The sequence below is a fragment of the Conger conger genome, chromosome 4 (assembly GCF_963514075.1).
Source record: "Conger conger chromosome 4, fConCon1.1, whole genome shotgun sequence".
NCBI lineage: Eukaryota > Metazoa > Chordata > Actinopteri > Anguilliformes > Congridae > Conger > Conger conger.
Window position 1 is genome coordinate 20,344,015 of NC_083763.1, and position 21,630 is coordinate 20,365,644.

The following is a 21,630-nucleotide window of genomic DNA, read 5'->3' on the forward strand; positions in this document are numbered from 1 at the left end:
CCCCTTGCACTCCCCAGGGTAGACTAACCCCTCCACCCCGATCTACGGCCTACAACTGTCATTACGCTCAGCAACAATAACAAGATAAACAAAAGAGCCCTGTTGAGGTTGGGTCTGCTGCTGCCATATGCTGGCTAAGTTGGGGAAAAAAAGACGTCTCCGGCTTCAGAGGAGCAGCTCAACAAAAAGGGACAGAGGCATAATCCCAGTAATGAGGCAAGTGAATGAGCCCTTTATGCGAGTGGGGAAAAGGCCAATCCATCTGTACGCGCCACGCAAACATCTCACCCCAAGCAGCCTTGTCAAAAAAAAGAAGGATAAATGACGGCGGTTACACCTTTTTTAACGCCGCCCGTTCTTTCATGACGGGCCGAGGCGATTCGCATGCCGAGTGCTGGAAGTTTTTTCTTTCGGCTGGATATTGTTTTTGTGGGGTTTGAGGCCCAGAGCGTTGTGATAAAACCCTTTCGCTTTTCAAACGGCGTTGGCGAAGGCGAGGGGTAAACTCGGCGAGACGCGGGAAAGCCTCCGAATATCTCGCTATTCGCGCCGAACGGTGGGCTACCACCTCCGGTGCTTTAGGACCGCTCTGCTTCCAGCAGCTTGACCTTTCCAGAAAGTCAGCGCACACTAAAGGTGTCAAAGCAGAGAGCTGCTTAACAGGATATCGCAATATAAATAGATCCTAATATTACACTCGGCCCAGAAATACAATCATCTCCAATACTGTGCTCACTTCAGAAAATACTGCTCATGACTACAATGAGCCAAGAATTATCGGAGTGCATTCGCTTTACCTTCACGCTATACATGTATATTACTGCCCAGATGCCAATAATGTGAAGGTTTGTTTAATTAAAATGCTAATGGTGGTTTTTCCTGACATAGGGTAAATGGCCAGCTACCCTCCAGCAGGTCTGCATGATAAAAGTTTTTTTCAAACAAAGTAAAGAATAACATCGGCAAAAGTATGCAGAAACACAACTTCATCTCAGCACGGACAGTTACTTATATGGGAAAAGGTCATGATTGTCATACATTAGCAATTCATTATTTCGTGATCTTTATTTAGCTGGTGGAAGAAGTACAGAGACCCCAAAAAAAAAAAAAAAAAAAAAATGCCGTATATTTAAGACTTAATTGCCCTGCTAAAACAACGGCGGCTCCATCCCCTGTCAGATGAGAGGGGGGGGGCGGGGGGGGCGGCTCACCCGTACAGCCCTGCTCGAAACCAGCGCGGCCCCGTCAGGAGCCAGGGCCGCTGCCGCGAGTCTGCGCGCATTCCTGTCACGCCCGCATGATAATTACCCGTACGTCAGTTATTGAGGACCTGCTCACCGCTTTTCATTATCGTCCTCCTCGGCACGGCTCGCTGCGAGGAAGTGGGGGGGGGTTATTTTAACATAAAAAAAAAGTTCATTTTATGTTTCCAACCTGGTCTCCGAAGTCCTGGGGGAACTTCCATAACACCGCTGGATCTGTAAATAATTGACAGACAGCATTAATCAGCGGCTGCAGAACACAACACAACATTCAGGAGACATAAATATTAATGCAGGGGGTGGGGGGAGGGGTGCTTTTTGTCATACGAGCTGGCAAACGGCAGCCAGAACTGCTGAAAGACATAGGCCGTGTGTTATTATTTATTTATTTTCTCACATATATGTATCTCTGTACAGACACACATAGGCTATGTCCCTGAAGCCACAGACACCCACACACAAACACATTTTAAATATTTATTAAAAAAAAAAAAAAATAAATAAAAAAAATAAAAAAAGTATTTTGTTCACCTTCTTGGGTGAATTGACAGAAGACGTAACACAATTTAAGTCACATGACACTCAGGCGCATTTATGTCTCACAAGAGGAAAACGGGCAGGGTTTTTTGTTTGTTTCGCTGCGCTTCTGAATTTGAGCTGCCACAGGTCTCTGTAAACGGTTGCCATTTGTCATGAGCGCTTATCCACTTTGTGTACAAGCATTGTGGGACCGCTGCACAGAGGGGACCGCTCCACAGAGGGGACCGCTGCACAGAGGGGACCGCTGCACAGAGGGGACCGCTGCACAGAGGGGACCGCTGCACAGAGGGGACCGCTCCACAGAGGGGACCGCTCCACAGAGGGGACCGCTCCACACAAGGGGCCGCTGCACAGAGGGGACCGCTCTACAGAGGGGCTATTCCAGTCTCCAACAGGTTGCCTTTTGCGGGCTTCCACTGCAGGATGGGCCAAACAGTCCTAATAACAAGCTGAGCATGTCTCATGCAGTAATACTGGGTGAACGGAAATGGACGGGCAGGAGCGGTTATGCGTCTGCTGTGGGACAGGGGTGTGGGGGAGGCAGCGGCACGGTTTGGTGGAACCTGGTGTGAGAGACCTGTAGAGAGAGGGCCATTAAAAGCAGCAGCCATCTCACAGACTCAGATCAGATCTGGACTGTGCCAGTGCAGACTGTGGCCAGTAGCTCCATAGGGTGAAGCACAATTGGCAACTGTGTTGCCCAGAGTAGGAGAGGATGTAGTAAGTTAGGGATCAGTGTTCATCGCCATCTACCGACCCCAAAAGGTCGTTCAGGTGCCTGCAGACCTGAAAGGTCTTCCTCCGACTCCACTCTATGCAAGCTTAGCTGCAGTCTGCGGTGTGAAAAGCAGCAGCTGGTGACACCGCGTGTTTTGGAGGAGAATCACGGATGTCTATGCCCTCGCTGAATTGGCAGCATGGTTTCGGCATGAACACAGCAGTGGATGCAGACAACTGCTCATTCCAAATGAGGGAACTGGACAGGCTCAGCCCCACATTGGGTGCCAAATTTAAAAAATCAAATGAAACTTCCGCCCTCTGATTCAGGCCAGCCTCACTCGCCCACGTAAAACCACCGCTGTCAGTCTGCAGGGCCAGGCTGTGAGCCCTGACAACAACAGCCTATCCTCAAGAGTGCATCAAAACATCAGCCTTTCATTACAAATGCTATGAATTGCTAATATATAGTGAATTAAGGAATTGCTAAGCTTTTTATTAGCTATGGAGGTAAGACTAGATCAAGAAGAAAAGAGGCACCAAGCTTAGGCACAGTATTCACTTTTTTTTTATTTATTTAAGTCGGTAATGCCAAAGCAACAGCACAAAACCGCAGCCAGAATGCAAAGTCAGGGTGGAAATGTAATAACATGAATGATGAAATCCAAATGTTTGCTCACAAACCGGCCCATCTTTGCGAACAAGACTAACAAGAGCGACGGGTAGTGGAGTCCATCAAATAAAGCCGGCCTACCCTCCATTTCCCTTTTTGTTTTTCCTCAGACCGGAAGCTTCCGTGACCTCATACTTCAGAAAATCCCCAAAAGCCTGCCTGCAGAAAACCGCACCCAAAACCAAAAGTCGGAGGCTCAGACATCCTGTGTGCCTCAGCGCGGGCTGCAGCAGGCACCCAGCCCAACGGCTGCACGCTCTGCCAAACAGGGGCGGTGCGAGGCCTGACAATGCTAATCTCACCCATCTTCATATGCTAGCAGCTCGCTTCAATACATATTCATTTCAGAATATCCTGTTTCTTCACGAATCGACCTCCCCTTAATTAAAAAAAAAAGTTAAATGCTAAAATCAGCATTACCCAGGCCAGCTCCGAGTCAATTCAGTCAATTCAGATCATGAAGCGAATTGGAATGTTATTCCTGAACAGAAAATGAACCGTAGTTTTTCAATTGATTAAATGAACTTGAACTCATTTCAGAAATTGACTAAAGACGACCTGTCGCACGATTGCAGAGCTGCGAGAAGGGGTCGTGAAAGGTCAAGGTAGCCGGGAATTCCCCACTACGAGATGAACCTCATTCCCCAAAGATAAAGGATGGTATGGGTCACAATCAATATTCATTGACTTTGCGAGTTACAATAAATACATAAATAAGCAGGCAACTTCACTGGCCTTTGAGAAATGCAGAAGTAGCAGCTGTACCTATGTCATTTGATCTTGGCCAGATGCATGAGATAAGTGCACAGTCATAATGCACTATGCACGTCTGATGTCTTTAAAGTTAACTTTGTTAAGAAACCTGAGGTTATTGTGGTCTGACATAGGCGTGACATTTTTCACTACTGGCCTAAATATAGCGCTTTTGACATCTAAAAGCTTTGGCGAGTTGTTGTACGCTATATTTCAACACCTAAACAGATACACTAAGAGTGCAAAGGAAGACAAAACACATTGTTATCTGCAGCTCATCCAGTGCACTCAGGTCAACAGTAAACATGATGCACTTTCCGGAAGTTTCTGTCTGGCCAAATTTGGACCTGCAAGGCAAACTGTGATAAATTGAACAGACACAATGTAAAGAGACTTACTTATTTGATGAGCTCAAACAAGAGGCCTTTTAAAGTACCATATTTTATTTCGAATTGCCACACTATCAATGCAGTGTAATGGAACCGTTTGCAGACTCAGGCTGCACATACAGTAAGTAGGTTAGTGCTTGGATATTGTAACGATGGCAATGATGTATACTGATGGATGATGGCGTTGTCAGTTTTCTTCAAAAAGGCTAGCCTATATGATTTTCTGATCTTTTTCAACAGGAAAAAAAGCTCTCGCGTGCCGATTTCTGTACCTGCAGTTTATGAATTCATCACTATTCTGAACCAAATTCTGCATTGGGTCAAGAGCTCCAGGAACCCTTTTTACAAACCTAAACAAATGTGCAGCAAGCAACCGACAAGAACTGCGGACTAGTCCACCCCAGAAATGTCACTGAAGACGTATATTATGCTCCAACCTGTGGACCGCGGTAGATATCAGTTATTAAATAGTTGTTAATGTTGGGAAGCCTATAAAGGCTGTAAGGCAATGTAGTTTCATGAAATGGACATGTGATTCAGTGTTTTTGTTGTACTTTGAGCCAAATCAGAAACCCCCTGACCACCTGGAAATAATTCTGACAAACTGGACCGTTTTCAAGCTCAAATGAATTGCCAAAGTTATTGGGGTTTTGTCTGCAGGCAAATGTTGGATGTTGGACCGGTCGGTGAATGTAGGTAAAAACTTTTAACCCCCCTCATTGTGAAGAGCAAGAGAGGACTTGGAATAGCCCCTGAATCGCTACAATCGGCACCTGAAGTTACAGAAAGTTCACAAACCAATGGGCTTTCCTGAAAGTGGAGGCATTTTGAGTGTCTGATATATATGAGGCAAATGAGCAGAACGGCAAACGACCCAGCGAGGCCGCCTCTCGGAGACGTGCCCCGTGCCCTGCGCGTCCGGTCCGCTTCCCGCCAAATACGCGGGCGCAAATCGAACGTCATGTTTACCGCAAGCGGAGGGAAAAAAATATACAAGGAATGAATTCGCTAAAGGACAAAGTAGACCGAATCAAAGGAGCGTCGCATAATCCGATTCCGTGATTTCACGCACTTCATCTTAAAAAGATTTACAAAGGCTGAATTTTCTTTTCCCCGGGGATTATGTCCCAGATAGCCCATCTGATCTGTCAGCATTAGGTCAATTTTATGCTGATTTTCTGGGTGAGAGGATGAGAATTGCTGCCAGAGAGGGCCAAGACGGCACACCCAGCACCTAAAGCGCTCAGCTTCCTCAAGCCCGTACAGAGGAGCGCACTGGAAGCTAAACTACTCAAATGTACTTGAGGACACTTGCTTAATCATACGACTGAGGGGGAAAAACAGGGGTTGGAAATAACAGCCCCTGAGGGATATTCCGTTTTTTGGGCTAATTCGATGGGAAAGGCACAGATTTTGTTGAAAACTTCATCATGTCCCGTTTTTGTTGGGTTTTTGAGCGGGAGAGATTCACGTGTGGAAGATTCTCCTGGTGCACAAGCGTGCAGAGAGGGGGGGCGGTGAACAGCAGCATGCGTGATTCTTTGTCTTAGCACCAGCTGACAGGCATGGCTGTTCTTTCTCTACGTACATAAACAGGGGAAAGCCTCCTGCTCTCAAAGACACAAAACAAGCAGCGAATACCTCCCCATTAACACATTTTCGCACTCGCTGTTCCTAATAACCTATAAAATATGGAAAGCAAATTGGCTTGGTAATATCGTTCCTTCTCAATCATCAACACCTCTTGGAGTTGCACGCTTGGCAAATTCCTGGGTTTGTAATGTATTGGTGCAGGACAGCTACACTCTCCCCTGTTGCAGATAGAGCCCCTAATTAGCAGCAATGAGACTGAATATTTGAATATTCAAGATCTACAGCCATAAGGCCACAAACAGATAACCTGGATTAATATCCATATAAATCTTCATTAACCAAAAAATGGGGGAGCCCAATCTTATTATTGCTCATAAATACTATTTATGAGATAGCGTTTATGATTTATGCCATGCACAGAATTCAATGATACTATTAATTCCCTCTATGGTACGGAGGCGAATTAAAATGCATTTGTTAACAGCACACTTTTATTAGTGCACTGTTAAAGGTGAGTAACTGTAGATCTCTTCGCAATGAAACATTGTTTTGCACAGAAAGATTCATGTAGTGTTACAAATAGCATAATTTTACCATCTGACTAATCAGCCAAGATTAACAAAATATCCTTAAATCTAATTCAATATAATTGGCAGACACATTCTCCAAACGGAAACCTGACAATTAAAGAAAAAAAAATGACCCAAAATTAAGTTTTTCATCCTAGGGTAAAAGGTACAATGACTCGTACAGTTTTGGAGATCAGAACTAGGTAAAACCAGAGTAAGACAGGTTGATTGCATTTTCCTTACACGGCGTCTGTTTGTAAACTCCTTAAGACTCAAAGCATAATTTCTTCCAGACTCCTGCTGCCATATTGTGCCCGTGTAAGGGATGTGGCCCACAGACACAAAGGGGATTAATGGGTTAAGGCTGAAAGTTGAAGGTTATGGGGGTAAACCCAACCCCTGCTGTCAAGCAGAGCAGAGGAGAGAAATGTCACCGTGACAGACCTAGGGCTGGCTAATCCCCCTCGCCCTGCTCGCTCGTGGGCAGGGCTCTCCTGAGATCAGCCCACTGAGCATGGGCCTGTTCCCAGCAAGTCTGTGAACCGCCCCAAGCCACGTGCGCACACAGGCACACACACACACACACACACACACACACACACACACACACAAACACACAGACGGACGCGCACACACACGCACATGCACACACACACACACACACACACACACACACACACACACACACACAGACAGACACGTATGCACACACACCCACACACACCACGTATGCACACACACACACACACACACACACAGATATGTACGCATGCACACACACACACAGACGTACGCACATACACACGCAGACAGATATGTACACGCATGCGCGCATGCGCGCCCGCACACACACACAGACAGACACGCACACACAGACACAGACGGACACACACAGACACACAGACATGAACACACACACACACGCAGACATGCGCGCACACGCATGCACATGCACAGAGACACACGCACGCACACACAAGCACACGCACACACAGACACAAACACATACAGACAGGCACGCACAGACTCTTTGGGTTCATTACTTAATAGTAGATTGATGTTTCTGTTAAAAATAAATCATGGGGTTATCATTTTTAGAGGATTTACACTGCTGGACTCATTTTTTTAATGTAAATATAAACAAAAACACAGTACAGTGCAAAAGTCTTAGGCACCCTAGATTTTGTAAATATACATTTTGTCTTCACTGTTAATTTCTTCATTATAGAAAATAGCAAATGTGAAATTTCCAAACATTCTTTTCCAAACAACTTAACTGCTAAAAAATACAAATATTTGGATTCCATTAAATAAGATAACATAGTAATAGACCACTTTTAAGATAAAAACTTGATTGAAGGCGGTCTGCAATTACCTGGAGAGCCAGAAGCATATGAGACAGCCAAAGTCTAGAGAAAAACTGTGGCAAGTTCTCCAATGTGTTTGGTACTTGCTGTACATCTGATTGTCTTATAAAACTGGGACAATGTACCCAAGATAACTGATAAAGGTGAAGGAAGGTCACAATAAATAGTGATTTATTTATTTTTTTAAATATTGATTCATTTGGTTTTTTTGGGGGGGGGGGTTTTATACATCTGTCCAAGATTTCTGTGCAGTACTGAATATACATATTATTATCCTGTCTGCAAGTACAGAAAAACAGAGGTTTAAAAGCCAAACTGCCTTCAGTATCTCTCAACACAAGGAACTCCCCCACTCAAACTTGCCAAGAAACTAGTCAGACCATGAATCACTGCAGAGGTCTAGACAGCTAGCTAGCAGTGATAGCAATCATGCAGATGTTCAGTGAAATTGTGAACTTTAGTTTGTGCAGGCTGTATAAACTCCAATCAATTGTACAGCAAATTTTTTCAAAGCATGTGGGTACAGTTTTTGCAAGTGAGGAGACAAAAGACTTTGGCGTGTAGTGTAGTTTTTAGGGTGACAGATTATATCCCCAGGTGGCATACTGATATGGAAGCACTGCAAATACACTTGTTTTTTACTTTTATTTTTATATATTAATGACAAAATACTGGGATAGATACATGGATATAACTGCTCGCGCACCGTATGCCACCGGTTAAACCAAACAGTGACAAGCCTAATTACAAGCCATCATGACAGCAAGATACAGTACTGTGCAAAAGTCTTAGGCACCTGTATAAGAAAAGATAAAATTAAAAATTAAAAATTAAATGAAAGGTCCTAAATAAACATACTATACATTTTGCACTATCCATCCATCCATTATCTTAACCCGCTTATCCTGAACAGGGTCGCAGGGGGGCTGGAGCCTATCCCAGCATACATTGGGCGAAAGGCAGGAATACACCCTGGACAGGTCGCCAGTCCATCGCAGGGCACACACACCATTCACTCACACACTCATACCTATGGGCAATTTAGACTCTCCAATTAGCCTAACCTGCATGTCTTTGGACTGTGGGAGGAAACCGGAGTACCCAGAGGAAACCCACGCAGACACGGGGAGAACATGCAAACTCCGCACAGAGAGGCCCCAGCCCACAGGAATTTGAACCCAGGACCTCCTTGCTGTGAGGCGGCAGTGCTACCCACTGAACCACCACTTTAGTAATTTGGCAAACTAGTTAAACTGAGTCAAATCAATATTCTTTTGTGACCACCCTTCGGCGTCAAAACTGCATCACTTCTCTGAGATAGCCAACGCTGTCCTGCAGTTCTATAAAACAATTAGCAGGGAGGTTGTTGCAGACTTCGGTTGGCTCCTTGCGTCTGATCTCAGACAGCCTTGATCAAGTTTTTATGTAAAAATTGCTTACAGTAATGTGACTTTTTAAAATTAAATACACAAATATCTCTGTAAAATTAAACCTTTTGGAAAATGAATATTTGGAAATCTCAAATGTGTTCTTTTATACTAAGACACAAAAAAATAAACATATATATATAATAACGTCTAGGGTGCTTAAGACTTCTGCACAGTACTGTATCTGTCCAAATTGCAGAAAGTTGTAGAAACGCATCTCAGCGTTGTGCTGATGCATTAATTTGCTTCCTCCTTGGATGCCTAGTGAGTATGGCTGTGGTCCTTTTGTTGGTAATTAATTGGATGCTCAACTGTTTACGGCTCCACGGTGGGATTCACCTTTCTAGTTTAATGTTGTGCTGCAGCCATCTCACTCAAGGGATTTTCCACCTCAATTACATTCTGACTCGAGCACGGCTAATGACACTGAGTTCAGCTGTAATTGTGTGTACATTTTTCCCACAAAAAATCTCATTGTAATCCCACTGCCGCATTATTTCCCCCACACATTATTGCAGTGGGGATGCCAACCTAAAAATGTCTCTTTAAAGAGGTTCTCGCCTACAGAGCGAGATGGGGCGTCTTCCAAGGAGATCATGGCCCTGTACACAGAGAATGAGAAGACCGCTAATGCTTGAGGAGCATCACACCGATCATCACAGCCTTTACTTCCGTTATCTGGAACCAAAGACGTTTTTCTGTGATTTTCCTGGAATAACAATACAGGCAGAGCCATGTATCTCGTTAAACTAAGCATGAGTTTGACTTTCTTGAGAGAATCAATCCACTTAGACTCTATGCTGCAGCATACAGATCGGACTGACCACACGTGGTGACCGGACAGCACATTATGTGCAATGGTGTTAACTTAGCTTTTTTTTTTTTCCCCAATCAACATGCTTACTAACCAGGCACTTGCCTCAAATGACAGGATAGCTGTAATTCAGAGCGATTTCATTCACGGTCCCAGGTTCAAACTTTAGAAACCTTAGAGGACACGCAACTCTAAACTCTCCGATACTCTTGCTCACTACTCCTGATAAAAAGAAAAAAAACAGAGCGCAAAAGCAGTGGAAAAGCGTGGGTGGGGGGGGGGGGACAGCGCATATTCTGTCAGAAACAGCAATTTGAAAGCAAAGCAAACAAGGCTAATGGGTGAGAATTGAATTGAAATCACCTTGCCCGAGTAAGTAATTTCTTTTCTTCGCACCCGTACGAAGCTGCAGGTGATGGCGGCCCCGGGGCCCCCGGGTGCTGAGGGCCTATTATCCCCCGGGGCCCTGAGCGCGGCTGACCTCCAACAGGACCGCCGCGGAGCCGCGAGATCCCGCCCGCCACGCGCCGCGCGGCCGCAAATCAATGTTTTGACGTCCCACGGATGCCTGTCTTTAAAAGTCAACACCCGGGCTCTGAAGCCAGGGGACCGTTGCAGGGAGGTTAATAGGTGAGCGCCGGCCCGGTTCACGCTCCTCCCACAGCTGCCGCCACTCCTCGCCACCTCTGTCTCGGGGCATAATGAGAACGAGGAGGAGGCAAACAAACAGGCCCACTGTCCGCCGCAATCGACCGTCCAGCAACGCTTCGTTTTACAGCCCGTTAATACGCGGCTACTTGTGTAATTGTTAGGCAAGTACTTTAATTTCAGGGGTAAGGACTATGAAACAAAGTCAGTTATTATTCTTATATAAATACAAGTACAATATTAAAGTACGTTTTACAGCCCCGCCTCAGAAATGAAAATAGTTACCTGGTAAGCACCAGGTATTTACCCAGTAAGTGCTAAGTAATTACCGGGCTGTAAAATAAAGTGTTACCGACCATCCTTATAACCGCGTCCCATTTCACTAGCTTCATCTAGGTCATGATCCACTAACATTTCCATAAACTCTCTCTCAAATCTAGATATTAACCATCGGCCACTTGTGTGTCCGATTAGCAAAAACACGCCATGCTGATCACACTAGAATGCTCAAAATGAAAGCGGGCTGGGACATGATTGCTGAATTGTGTCGTTTTCACTCTGACAGACAGGTACTGCTTCCTCAAAGGAGAGGGGCGGCCAAACTGCCAATTTCTTCCACTGTCGTTCGGTTATAAACTGAAATACAAGGAAAATGTAGCACACAATGGGGATTCAAGGTTGGGTTTCCTTGTGATCGATAACAACTGACAAAAAGGGGATGAAAAAAAGGTTCTTGTGGTTTGACTTTATATGTTACTAATGTAATTGCAGCACCTCATCACAGGCTGACCAATGGCATACGGCAACAGGCATAAATCAGTCTTCAGCACAGCAACTCTTCTATACCAATGCCTGCATAAGACCAAAAATGCAAAACCCTCATTCTCCAGATAATGTTGTGTCATTACATCCTGGGCAGCCCGTAGCCTGTAGCTAAGGTACGTGACTGCGTCCTTGAAGGTTGGTGGTTCACGCCCCGGTGTAGACACAATAAGATCCACACAGCTGTTGGACCCTTGAGCAAGGCCCTTAACCCCGTATTACTCCAGGGGGGATTGGCCCCTGCTTAATCTAATCAACTGTAAGTCGCTTTGGATACCTTCAAGTGTGGACTGAAGACGCTAGAAGGTCTCATCAAGCGGCACTTCTCCCCAGCCCTTAAAACTGTACTTCCCCCTCAGGTCACTCAGTGCACTTGTCCCTGGTTATGGGTATTCACTTTGTCGTATGTTGCTCTGAATAAGAGCGTCTGCCAAATGCCTATACTGTAAGGTAGTGTAATGGATAATTAATTAATTATTCACTTAATTACATTGAAGTCAACGCGGAGCATGGTGAGATGCCGTACAGCAAGACAAAGCGATGTCAAGTCAAACAGCAGAGTGAACATGCAGAGTAAATCAGCAATGGGTTCGGGATCCGCAGCGAGGCCTGCCAGTCGGAGTGAAGGTGCTCTCAGACCAAATCCGTCTGATCCAGATCCGCAGAGTTCAGTCTGATAGACGGCTCCATGAGATCTATACGAAGAGGGTAGTCTACCACAGCACACTATCGGCACCTGATTGGATAGCACTGCGTTCGTTTGCTTTGGCAAAACAGAGCAATATGGCGGACCGTTAACAAACTTTTTCTAATTCCTCCTGAACAGTCCAGTAAACATTTGTGGCGAGAAATAAGCAACACGGTCGCTGAATCTCGATTCATATTTAGTCTGCAACACCTAGTTGCAGACTGTTTGACCCTAGTTCACTACATGCAAACGCAGAACTGTCGAAAAACAGTACACGGCACTCGCCGGACTGCGAATTTCACGCAACCGAATTCGGCCCGTGAGCACCTCAAGTCTTCCTCCCCATCCTCCTCATCCTCCCTCAGCTGTGTGTAGGAGACCAAGCTCCCGCTCCCATGGGCAGCTGGAGCCCCATAAGCACTCACTCCACACACTCCATTAACATCCCCAGGATGACGGACCTTGTAGGACTCGCCTCTCCTTGTTCCCTTCGCTTTTCTTCTTTCCCTTTGCCTTCTCTCACTTTTTTTCTTGGTCAGGGGTTAAACTGCTGAACTCTAACCTCGATGGCAATGATTTCTCTTTTCTTCTCCATGAAGGATTTCTTCTTCCCCAGTATGTCGTGCTCTGGATTAGCTCCTCTTTGGCCAGAACAAAGCCATTGTCTGTGTGCCGGTGGTTTCGTGTAAGGGGGCAGCCAGTAAGAGGAAGCTGCAGCTACTTCACATTCACAATAATGCCATTGTGCATTTGTGGTAGAAGGCCTGTTTTCTGGTGTCTAGACTTTGAGCCAGCTAGTCGAGAAACAGGAGAAAATCCCATCAAGCAGTCAAGTGAAAGTTAACTAAGGTAACCCGCTGTGAACCTGATGAACATGTCAACCCAACATATGGCAGAGATTTCTATTGTCGAACAAGGAGCTTTTTTTTTTCCTTCCCGATGAAACGAGGAGAGGGAGGGGATTTCGGAGCCAAAAGCATGGAATAACTGTGGTCATCGCTTTACTTCTGGATCAGCGGGTTTATTCGAGCCGCGAGCAGCTCCTCCCCCGGTACTCACAATTAAAGGGGTAAGCAGATTAACGGGCATCTTTCAAGCTTGAGCAGAAAGAAAACACTCTTGAATCGTTTAAAAATGTTCCCCCCCCCCCACCAATAGCATGCTGCAAATGGTATTACATTTCATGCTAATTTAGTATAAAAAGTCCCTAAGAAAGAGAATACTTCTCTGCACTGATATGCCATTTAAACTGTATCATCCTGATCATTGCCTATTTGTGAGAAGCTGAAACGTACAGGCGCAATAAACGCTGTGCAAACCTGTTTGAGTTCCCTTTCTCTCTCATTCTAATGTCAGTGTTACACAGTTTGTGGAAGCACATTGGATATGGCTTTAGATTTCTTTTTCTTTCTTCTTTTTTAATGGTGAGACAAAACCTAACAAGGCAGACAAATGACTAAACTATACAATTCAAAACCAGAATAACTTTATTAACAAGGCCAAAGTGAGATTGAGCCAGAACAGATTGACAAAGTGTCATTTCATCTTTGAATGGAACAATTTGTGCGTGGGAACTATGGTATCTCTCTGTAGATCTAAAATGAAATTACTTATAGCCAACATACAATGGCCCCAAATAGGAAATGGCCATAACTCTGTCCTAAATATAATTAAAAATAGGTGTGCTATCAAGTATTGAATTGAGATAAAGCAAAGTTTAGATGGTGAATCTTGAGTTCACAGTTCTGCATAAACAGTGTGCATTTAGGCATCAATTGAGTTAACACCCAAGAGGCTCAACCTGTTCTGTTCACCTATAAAACGTGAATATCACACCGGGAGTAATATACATGGTGAGGGTGCCGCTGTTGTAGAGGTACTACGCAGCCAAGAAACCAGAGTAAGTGTTTCACTAATTCGGCAGATTTATGGTTTGCTTTTTCACCATATATAATTTGTCAGCCAAATAACAAGAACTGGCATGAGTCAAGTAAAGAGTTTAATAGGAATGGTAAGATCAAAGGAGGAGAAACTAGTATAAAAAAAGACAGTTAATATATTAATTTTAAATCACTGACAATATCTTAAGGTAATACTACAATGGAAATATTAATGTACAAAATATATTTTGCCTCACCTTTTAAAAACGGGTTGATTAAAGAGAGCACTGCAAGTGTAGGTATATTTCCAATTGTGTAGGCCTCTGCTAGGCCATGTGAGCAAACATAATTCATTCATTACCAATTTGCTCAAAAACCAAACATGTTCCCATGAAACAGCAACATTTAGATTGAGAACATGTTAGGATATAATAAAATATGGAGTGCAGGACATATAATAATAATAACAGCCATTCTCTAGCCAACAAATAAAATAGATGTTCCCAAAGGAATTAAGTAGGCTGCTACCTAACTTCTTGTGCCATTTCACATCTTGGGCAAAACATAGTTCAATGTAGTTTAAAGTTATTTTTCATTGTTGTTTTGTTACAAAAGCAGAGTATTGGAAGCCCAATTCAGAAAATTAACAACTGAATTCTCTGGTTGCATTTTAGCCACTGTGTTCACACACCATCACAGCTCCAACCGTTTGCACTCAATGTAGTCAAGCAGTGCTGAGCAGTTGTGAAAGATTTTAACCTTAGTGGTCGGTGATGGCTCCAGTTCGGATATGAAAGGAAAGATGGAAGTAGCTGCTTCAAGCACTCACAAGTTTCTAGCCATATGTTCGCACCATCTGCCTCCCCCCCAAAAAATCTTAACAATAAAAAATAAACTCATTTATGTGTACAAAGAGACGGCAATTGCCCCCAAAAGGCTGTTTTGAAGCAGTGGCACTCATGCAAATCCTCCTTGATAAAATAGATTGTCACTTTCTTTAACACGTTGGGGGCCCAAAGGCACTGATCTGCTAATAATGGCATAAAGACCCATCTTTAGTGTCTACAGCTGGGACTTAATTCAGACTTTATGTTGACTGGCAACAACTCACTGAACATCTACACCCCTGAAAGTTTCTAACAGCACAGATACACATTTTGTGATTTGCGTGTTCACAGGTATCCACGAGGAAGAGGCTCACACCAGCATTGTCATATTTCACACTCATTGCCTTTCCTAGGACAAAAGAAATATCCAAACCAATTATTCGTATAACTGAAGTATTATTGATATATTGTTTGTGCCACTAAAGGTAGTGCAGTTCTACAGCTGAAAAGCCACAAGTCTGAAGGGCGTCAGAGGATCTGAACTTGTTACAGGATAACTGTACCATTTTCACCTGTGAAACGAGAGGATTAGCTGCTTGGGGGAGTAAGACTGAGGGAAGAGGGTAACATGTTTGTGGACTTAAACAATGACGATACCGTATATGCTAATTCTGTCTGACACTCTCAGAATGTGTGTTGTACCCTGGTCCAATCAGATGAAAGAATGCTGCGCCATGTGTGACAACAAAGACCTCATATATGAGTCACATGATATACAATGACAAATAACACAGTTAAGCCCTCACAAAGACAACCATTGGGACTGACCTACATTCTCTTGTGAAAAATGGGCCGAATCCCAAAAAAGGGCCAATACAAGGATATAAAAGCCACAATATTCACAGTAAGTGGAAGGATTCACAGCACACAGCAGCATCATTGATTAATAGTCTCTGAGCACATTGGTTCTTCTAAACATTAAAGGAAGTAAAGCATATTATATCAACCATTTATTTAAATTTGGATGGCTCTTGTTTCTTATTTTTTCTTCCAGAGAAAAGTGAAATGGTGAATAATAAATAATAGCAGAGGAATGCCTTGAAGAATTTGTGGATTTGGGAACCACTAAACAAACATGGCCCTTGTGATGTGTCAACAGAAGATTAAATGAATGAAGGAATAACCGGTTTGAAACACTGCAGCTTCAGCGCTTTTAAAATGCCAACATAAGTTAGCTTGTTAGCCAGTGGACAGGAGAAAGTTTTGAGAAACAACATTTCTACCAATTAAAGCAAAACAATTAAAAACCTCAGCATCAATACACATCCTTCATTATATACAGTGCCCTCCATAATGTTTGGGACAAAGACCCACCATTTATTTATTTGCCTCTGTACTTCACAATTTGATATTCGTAATAATATATATATATATATATATATATAATTTCTTTTTTTTTTTTTTTTATCACGTGGTTAAAGTGCACATTGTCAGATTTTAATAAAGGCCATTTTTATATATTTTGGTTTCACTATGTAGAAAATACAGCAGCATTTATACATAGTCCCCCCCCATTTCCGTGCACTATAATGCCATCTTTAGCACGTTTGTTTTGGGAGCTAGTTTTCAGCATATGAAAGGCATGCTCAATTGGGTTCAGATCAGGTGATTGATTTGTCCACTCAAGAATTTACCATTTTATAGCTTTGCTGTTTTAGCAGTATATTTGGGATCATTGTCCTGCTGTAGAATGAACCACCGGCCAATGAGTTTTGAGGCATTCGGTTGAAATTGAGTAGAACGGATGCATCTAGCAGCCAGTACCTTCGTCAGCCATACATGCCCAGGCCATAATACCCCCTCCACCGTGTTTCACAGATGAGGTGGTATGCTTTGGATCTTTGGCAGTTCCTTCTCTCCCCATACTCTGCTCTCGTCATCACTCTGATATAAGTTAATCTTTGTCTTATCTGTCCAGAAGACCTTTTTCTAGAACTGTGGTTGCTCTTTTAAGTACTTCTTGCCACACTGTAGCCTGGCCATCCTGTTTTTGCAGATAACCAGTAGTTTGCATTTTGCAGTGTAGCCTCTGTATTTCTATTCCAAGAAGCCGACAAATCAACACCTGACTCCTGAAGAGTCTGTCAGATAGGTGTTTAGGGATTTTTCTTTATTATGGAGAGAATTGTTCAGCTGAGGAGATCTTACAGTTGATTTTGGTAAGCCTAAGGCTAGGCCGATGTCTTTAACAGGTTTATTTCTCAGTCTCATAATTGCTTCTTTGACTTTCATTGGCTGAGATTAGCATCCAAATCTAAAATTGTGGCTAATCAGAGGCAAATGAAGACACAGTGGGTCTTTGTCTCAAACATTATGGAGGGCACTATGTTTGCATTAGTCAGCTTTCCCATGCAAAACAGCTCTTCCAAGTTGAACCTCGGTATCTAGACAACTTCAAAACCAATCACAATGCCATTTTGCAGATGGACCACAATTGGCACAGACTCACCAAATGCTGATTTTGAAACAGCTATGTTAGGCTACATCATCACTATGTTGCGCATAGCCCATGTAGGCTCATTTTACCTACATTTCAATCAAATCTTTGAAAGTAAAGTTAAGTTATTTTCAAAGAAAGTTGATCAGATCAGAGATAACACCAAAAATCAAAACAAGATGCCCCCAGGTTGCTATTTATTGTAGGTTTATTCTAGCCCCTATCACCGATATTGCCATCTGTGAATTAAATCAGCTGAAACTCAAAAATGTCCCACCATAGAAACATCTCAAGCTCCAAACAGTTCCATCCACATTTTTTTTACTACAATGTCAAGTTGGGATTGCCCTGTTGCTTAATTCTTATTGATTACTGTAAATCAAAATTCAGCCACTGTTTATTAAATATACAGATATGCCCGTGAATAATGTTGTCAATGTTTCAAAATCCTCTCTCATTTCCAAACAAAGGTTAAGGGTGGAGCCTAGCAATTTTTTAAAAAGATGGCAATATACACGGACCGCACTCTGAGAATTCATAATATGTATGCCAATACCAATGCATTAAAAATAAAGTAGGCTAGAAATGCAAAAATACCATCTATGACTACAAACGTACCCAAAATGAAAAGGCACTGGCTGAACACTAACACAAAGAGAGGGCAGGGGAAGGATGAAGTAGGCCTAATGAGAAACATTTCTACTTCAGATCTCAGGGTTTAATTATTGATCACCCTCCCGCTTTTCTTAGCACGTTCATTAATGCTAAGAGGCTCTAAAAATAACCAAGAAGGCTAGTGTAGTTAGAACACTTTCCATGTTCCACCAGAAGGCCAGTGCATGCAAATCAGCCCCCGCATCCTCAATGCAGTCACTGTGGTGCATCGGGATCAGACTGCACACGGAGGCGGCAAGCCCTGCAGTGTGCTGCCTGTCAGATCACTGTGCTCACTCTGTGCTCAGTGAGATCCACTCATTACAGTCACAGGGCGTCCAGTGGCCGTTGAGCTCCGGCTCATTCAGCAGTGCAGTGCAGTCCAGAGGGTGTCAAACCACCTGGAAGTAGCCTCTCCCTAGCTCCCTGTCCATCCCCGTCACAGTGTGTCAGCGTCAAGAAGGACCGGAGAGCTTCACTCCATGACGGTCGGGACATTTCGCAAAGCAGTCACTCGCCACCGTAGTTTGGCTACAGGCCTGATGGAGGCGCCCAGTCACCTCTGCCCATCTCTACACGCTCTCTCGGCCTAGCCTGCTCTCCAGCATAACAGTGAGCGCAGTAACTCTGCCTACAGAGGGGTCTTTCACTAACTCTGATGGGGGGGCAGAACACTGCTGGGGAACTGAATGCCTGACTGACAGACACAAGCAAGTAATTAATGTATTTATACATTTAACAAAGAACAGCATGATATACACACTGAGCCTGGCAGGTCTAAATGAACTTGACATAACTACTCGAGTTGAAACTCTTAACACACTACAAAAATCCAGTGCAGAGAGATTATTGACGATGATTCAAATTTGACTTCCATCTTTCGAAAAGCGGAAGTTCTAGTTTCTTCAATTCAGTTTGGCAGAAAAGGGAAGCTGGAAGCTTTCTGCATACAGATACCAATTTTTCAACTTGAGCCTTCCTGTTGAGCAGTCATTTTGGCCTGCACCAACCTATCAATACTAACTTATGGAAAGCAAACCACAAGGAACATAATACATTTAAACCCAGTGTTTTAACATCACAGAAGGCCACAAATACGTGTTTGCAGATGGTTCCTTCATGAAACACTGAAATGACCTGCTTGGTTATTTCAGTGTAAATTTTACCAAATCGTCAGCTACAGCCAAGGGGGAAAGCAAGCCATTTCCACAACAGGCTTCTCCATGTAGTTTTTTGCTTTTCTGTGCAATAATCATTTTTACAAATTATTTTGGCCCATTTATGAATGGAAAACACATCAGCAAAGAATTCACAGATTAGAAGTTTCCTGGAATTCTAACTCACGGTTGCTAAGACATTTGCCAAATCTGGTCAACTAACTATTTTTAGTATCTGGCTGGCATCTAGTGGCATTTACTTTGCAAGCTGCACAACATGACCAAAAGTATCCAGGCACTCAATTTGTGGATTTGGCTATTTAAGCCACACTAATTGCTGAAACGTATAGAGAATCCAGCGCACGCAATTTCCATAAACAAACACTGACAATGCAATGGACCATACTGAAGAGCACAATAACAATTGTATAGCATGGCACACTCATATAAAGCCAGCTTTTGTACAATAAGTACAATAAGTTAATCAAAGTTAAGACAACTGGGTCAGTTATTGTGAAGTGGAAAAATCTAGGAGCGAAATCAGCTCACAAGAACCGTTCGTCAACAGCTTCAGAAAACGGGTTTCCATGGTCAAGCAGCTGCATATAAGAGCACCACACACAATGCCAAGTGACGGCTGGGATTAGGGTTAGGTATCGTTTGGATTTTAACAATTCTGATTCCGGTTCCAGTTCCACTTATCGATTCTGGTTCTTATCCCTGTTCTGATTCCAATATGGCTAACACGTTTTACTGTAAATTGTTAACCTTACAACAAAGTGTGTCGTTTCATTAAAATAACTGAACAGGATATTTTTAACCCAATGTTCAGAAAGTAAATACATGCAATAAAAATGAATAAACTCATGATTTCCACAAAGTCAAAAAATGAGGTGGCTACATTTAACAGACGTATTACTAAAACATTTTTTTAAATGCCCAAAATCCATAGACAGGCTTAATCATTAGTCCTTAAATAAATTCTGCTATTTTCATCATATATAGCCTACATACAAGTCTTTTTCTCACTCAATTTTTCATTCGGTTGTCTTTTCCCCTACGAAACGATAACGGTACCTATCCAGGGAGCTTATCTACCTTAATTTATTGCAAGCTAGCTAACTAACTATATTAGTACAGTTATAATCATTTTATCCTCAGGTAAAATGCAAGTCTCCAGTGTTATATGGATGGAAAGATGACACGATGCTGGAGAGCTAGCTAGAACAATGCTTAATAGTGTGTCAAACTAATAGTCAAACTAATATGCATTTAAAATGTGAAAGTGCAATTTCTGGTCAAAGTAATAGCACTAGTTTACAATAATAGCCCAATGAAGGCTGTTTATTCGAAAAGTGCATGAGCAAAAATTCACTTTTAGGAACCGATAAACAGAACCAAAATTCACATTTTTTATACCAATTACTTTGGAATTTTGGATCCAGATGCTGTAAAGCTCACCGCCACTGGACTTTGGATCTGTGGAACGCATCCTCTGGAAGGATGAATCATGCTTCACCATCTGGCAGTCCTACAGACAAATCTAGGCTCGGTGGATGCCAAGAGAAAAGTACCTGCCCGAATGCATAATGTCACCTGGAAAGTTTGGTGGAGGAGGAATAATGGTCTGTTTTTCATAGTTCAGGTCAGGTCCATTAGTTCCACTGAAGGCAAATCTTAGTGTAACAGCATACAATCACATTCTAGACATTCTAGCACATTCTGTGCTCATAAACTTTGTGGCAACTGTTCGGCCCTTTTTCCATTTCAGCAACACAATGCCCCTGTGCACAAAGCAAAATCAATACAGAGATTGTATGTCAACAGATCGTTATGGAAGACCTTGACTGGCTTGCATAGAGGCCTGACCTCAACTCCATCAAACATTGTTGGGATCAAGCGGAACACTGACTGTGAGCCAGGCCTAAATGCCTAACATCGGTGTCGACCTCACTAATGCTTTTGTGGCTGAATGGAAACAAATCCCCACAGCAGTATTCCATCTAGTGGAAGGCCTTCCTAGAAGAGTGGAGGTTGCTACAGCAGGGCGGACAAAGTCTATATAATGATGGCAATATATTGTCGCAACAATGTATAAAATTGGGAGACCATGTGTCGCCGTCTGATACTAATCCCCCCATGTGGCCAGGGGTTTGATTCCCCACCATGGTACTTTCTGCACTGTTAAACCGAGTCATAGAAACCACAGCCGTAGTCTTAGGTTCATTTTCTAGCTTTCCATGAATTCCTTCATAATTAATTATGCATGTTTCTGAAATTTGCGGTATCACTTCCAGATTTATCACTATGGCTGATAATTGATGATAATTATGACCTAATCATTACATGTGCA

At 43.2% G+C, this 21,630-nt stretch overlaps 1 protein-coding gene across 1 annotated transcript in view; it reads right to left on the bottom strand.

The window, feature by feature from the left end:
• dennd1b (DENN/MADD domain containing 1B) overlaps positions 1-21,630 on the bottom strand; it is a 94,639-nt gene that overhangs the window by 66,675 nt on the left and 6,334 nt on the right. The window contains exon 3 of the mRNA XM_061238916.1: positions 1,435-1,478. Within this exon, the coding sequence (XP_061094900.1) occupies positions 1,435-1,478 (44 nt within the window). The remainder of the gene's footprint in view (positions 1-1,434; positions 1,479-21,630) is intronic.